Source organism: Triticum dicoccoides, unplaced genomic scaffold, assembly GCF_002162155.2.
Source record: "Triticum dicoccoides isolate Atlit2015 ecotype Zavitan unplaced genomic scaffold, WEW_v2.0 scaffold57786, whole genome shotgun sequence".
Taxonomy (NCBI): Eukaryota; Viridiplantae; Streptophyta; class Magnoliopsida; order Poales; family Poaceae; genus Triticum; species Triticum dicoccoides.
This window is the reverse complement of record NW_021283378.1, coordinates 1-3570: the sequence shown is the minus strand read 5'-3', so window position 1 is coordinate 3570 and position 3570 is coordinate 1. Positions and strand designations below refer to the sequence as shown.

Here is a 3570-nt window from a genome sequence, read left to right as displayed (position 1 = left end):
GATACTCGTTGGTTTACACGGTTTGTCCACCCCACCCCCATAACCACCAGGCCACACAAGACTCCCCATGTTGGCACGTGAGCTGGAGTTACTTGATAGGACAACACAAGTGGATCCATTATTTGTTTTCTGTCGGGCTAATTTTGGATCTCGATCCAATCCGGATCATCAAAGTCGTATGTGGTTAGTAAGAGCCTCAAACTCGTTTCATACGTCTGGCGGCATTCGATCACTGTTCAGTCACGATTTTTTGACTTTGACGGGCCCCTCAAACGGATCTCAAACGGCTCTCAAACGCCCGGGCTGACCGGCACCCCATATTCAGCCCAAATATGGAGCAGATATGGAGCGATCGGGCACGCCCGCCACATCGGACCCAACCCACACTGGCCCACCCGGCCCCATATAAAATCCTCCCTATCCGCTCGTCGAACCAAACCATAGCCACTTCACTTCCCTCCCCTCCACTCTCCTCCGCCACCCAAACTCGTCTCCGGCTCCTTCCAGCCGTCTTCGGCATGGCGGACAGCGGATCCGAGTCCTTCACCTCCAGATCTGTCGACCCCAAATTCATCCCACGCGGCCCCGAAGAGGAGATGGCCGTCCGGCTTGCGCTCTGCCGCACCCGGGAGGAGGCCCGTGGACGGGTGCGCCTCGGACTCCATCCGCCGAGAATTCATTGCGTCTGCCCAAATTGCGCATGGATCCGGCGCTAGGCCGGCCATAGCTGCCTCGCCGGAGATCATGCGGTCCATCTGGCTTCCGGACGCGCTGGTGGACGCGCAACCCCTCCGTTGGCACGCCGATATTGGGGACGCACCATTGTCCCACGAGGCCATGGCGCGGCATGCAAGGCACCGGGTGAGGGAGGTGGCGGCAGTCCTCGCGGCAGCGGCCGTCGGCGAGGCGGAGTCGCATTCTCCGGCACCCTGTATGGCGCATCAGTCCGGTCGCCGCAACCGCATCGTGGTGGACATCAGCAGCTCATCCCAGGTCGGATCCATCATCGATCTGACATCCACCGACACCGTTCGGGTTCCGGTCTCCGACGAGGAAGAGTAGGGCATGGGAGATGGCGGGGCCTTGAGTCCCCTGAGCCAGCTCGTGTCCCATGCCCTACCCTACCTTGCTGGCGACCGGACCAACACTCTGAGGAGCGCAGCCGGCCGTCAGACATAGCCATGGCGGGGCCGGGCGAGTGGGGAGCGGAACCCGACAAGCTTCGCGTAGATTAGGTTTCACGTTGCATGTAATAATATGGATTTGAGGTATCCGGATGTGAATTGTGTTTTTTAAGGGGTGACCGGTCACTATTCGGGGATGCGTACGGACGCGTCCGCGGGCGTTTGAGGAGTCGGATTTGCCAAATCCAGCTATGGATGCTCTGATAATGGAAGAAAATTGACCGGAAAAGACCTAGACGACGGTGAGGTAAGATTTGGCCCTCACTCGTCTCCGGCATGCCACTTTTTTTATGCCGAGGGAGGAACAAAAATTATCTTCTTTATTTTAGTTGGTGACGGCGGCTCATCCACACCCTTTTCCTCCCATGCTGGACTTGTGGTCCTACGAGCTTATATATGCTTTTGTCCATCATGTAGATTGCGGAGAAATTATTTTAAACGATTGTGCATTGATCCATGGGCAGTCTAGAGAGATCTTGTGTTCCTTTACCTAAAAATTATTATACAACCATGGGGAAAATGACAAGTGGTTCTATTGAACGTGCTGTGACTTATATGGCAACTGGAAGTATAGTATAGACAGAAATAATACACAGAGTTGAGCAAGCAGTGACTAGTAATTAAGCCCCATACAAAAAATAATCGCTAAATTTGTACTCTTACTTAGGGTGAAGATCGCTATAATCATCGGGACCATAGGCCTCAAATAATTCGGCAAAAAATCCATTCTTCCTTCTCGGGTTGCATCCCATGTCTTCACATAATCTATCATTGTACCAAGTAGGAAGAAGTCCAGTGCACGGTGTACGTGATTCGTCACGGGAGTAATGCTTCATTACCTTCTCGCATTCAAGTACATCCCTCTGCATTGCTTCAACACTTGGTAATCTAAATCCACCATCCATGAAATATGCTAGCCACTTAGACCGTAGTTCTGAAGTGTAGACATTCGCATAGTTGTCAGAATATCCGAGGACCGCAAGTTGTGGAATCTTAGGATGTATGCACTCCCTGTGAAACAATAATTAAATAAATTTTTCAATAAAGACTTGAAGTACGTAAAAAATATGTCTAGTAAAGTGATGACCTATAAAGTTGTGCAGTTGTGGATGTTGAACCAACGATGATAGTATGAAAGTACTTTGACATGAACATGTCCTTGATGTTTTGATCACCATTGAATCCTGTTCCGAAGATAACTATGTCACTCTTTACCAACGTAGATTCACCTTCAACGAGCACACCTTCTTTGCAAAAGCCAAAGGTCTTCGACTTTCTAATAACGATGATGCCTTCCTCTAGATTCTTGTAATGATCCTTGGGTGTAGTGGAAAGCATACATCCCACCATCCCCTCAAAAAAGCTGTGGTCAGGCACCATGTCATGCTTCTTCATTGGAATGGAGTAGTAGCTCTCAGCAAACTTTGAAATCATCAACCTCTTCTCACACACACAAAAGAACAATACAGATGTCTGAAATTAGTCTAAAACAAAACCATTTACACTTCCGGTAATATTAATATTCAATAAAATGGAAACATGTTGTAGTACCAATGGAGTCAAGACGGTAGCTAATATGCTAAGGAGGAAACCTTCACCGGGCTTGTGAATAAGGAGTTCAGCAAAACGAGTTAGATAGAAATTTGATATGTTAATACCCCAAGCATAGAAGTTCGGTATGATCCATTGCTTGGTTCGGACTACCATTGTGCATGGTTTCTCCATACCTAAAGAAAAATTATAGAAAGTAATAAAAATATAATCGCAATGTTTCATTTTTATCTAGGAAACTATAAAGACGAAGACAATATAATCATGATAGGCAATGCTACTAAATGTATACATTGGAATGCTTTAACAAAATGGACATAATAATGTTTCAGTTTCACTAACAAGGAGAAACAAGGTATGTTTAATTGAGGATTGAATATTTTTACCGTTTACTTTTGCGCATTCATTAGCAATGTCAAGGGCTGAATTTCCATAGCCAACGACAGTCACACACTTGTCCTTGATCATCTCCTTAGCTTTCTCACTACCCATTTTGGAGTAGTCCATGGAGTGGATCACTTTCCCATCAAATGCTTCTGGGCCTCTACCAGGAGGGAAATTGGGTATGTTGGGATAATTGCTAAACCTTCCCGTACAAAGAATCACAAAGTCTACCATGTGTACCTGGAGAAAGGGAATACATGTTTATGAACAGTCACATGAGAAAAGTTAATTAGTGTAACACCCTGGCCCAATATGAGTTATGACTAGCCCACCTGTAGGGTGGACCCATATATGTAGCACTCCCCTTACACTTTCATCTTTGCACCATGTAAAATGGTTTGCCCAATGGTGCTATATTAGGAATACAAGGCTGGACCAAAGAAAGGGTCGT

At 47.2% G+C, this 3570-nt stretch overlaps 1 protein-coding gene across 1 annotated transcript; it reads right to left on the bottom strand.

Moving 5' to 3' along the window:
• Positions 1-1670: 1670 nt before the first annotated feature.
• On the bottom strand, positions 1671-3355 carry LOC119347080 (probable flavin-containing monooxygenase 1). The gene is made up of 4 exons (XM_037616051.1): positions 3122-3355; positions 2736-2911; positions 2326-2624; positions 1671-2195 (listed from the first exon to the last, which is right to left on the bottom strand). The coding sequence occupies exons 1-4, from the start codon at positions 3351-3353 to the stop codon at positions 1844-1846; spliced, it is 1059 nt and encodes a 352-aa protein (XP_037471948.1). The 5' UTR covers positions 3354-3355; the 3' UTR covers positions 1671-1843.
• Positions 3356-3570: the final 215 nt, after the last annotated feature.

Excerpts from the sequence above, each read along its gene's own strand:
- LOC119347080 (XM_037616051.1), bottom strand. The coding sequence starts at position 3,353 with ATGGTAGACTTTGTGATTCTTTGTACGGGAAGGTTTAGCAATTATCCC. Across the intron at positions 2,912-3,121 it reads TGAATGCGCAAAAGTAAACG|GTATGGAGAAACCATGCACA; the intron begins GTAAAAATATTC and ends ATTTTTCTTTAG. Across the intron at positions 2,625-2,735 it reads CTACCGTCTTGACTCCATTG|AGGTTGATGATTTCAAAGTT; the intron begins GTACTACAACAT and ends GTGTGTGAGAAG.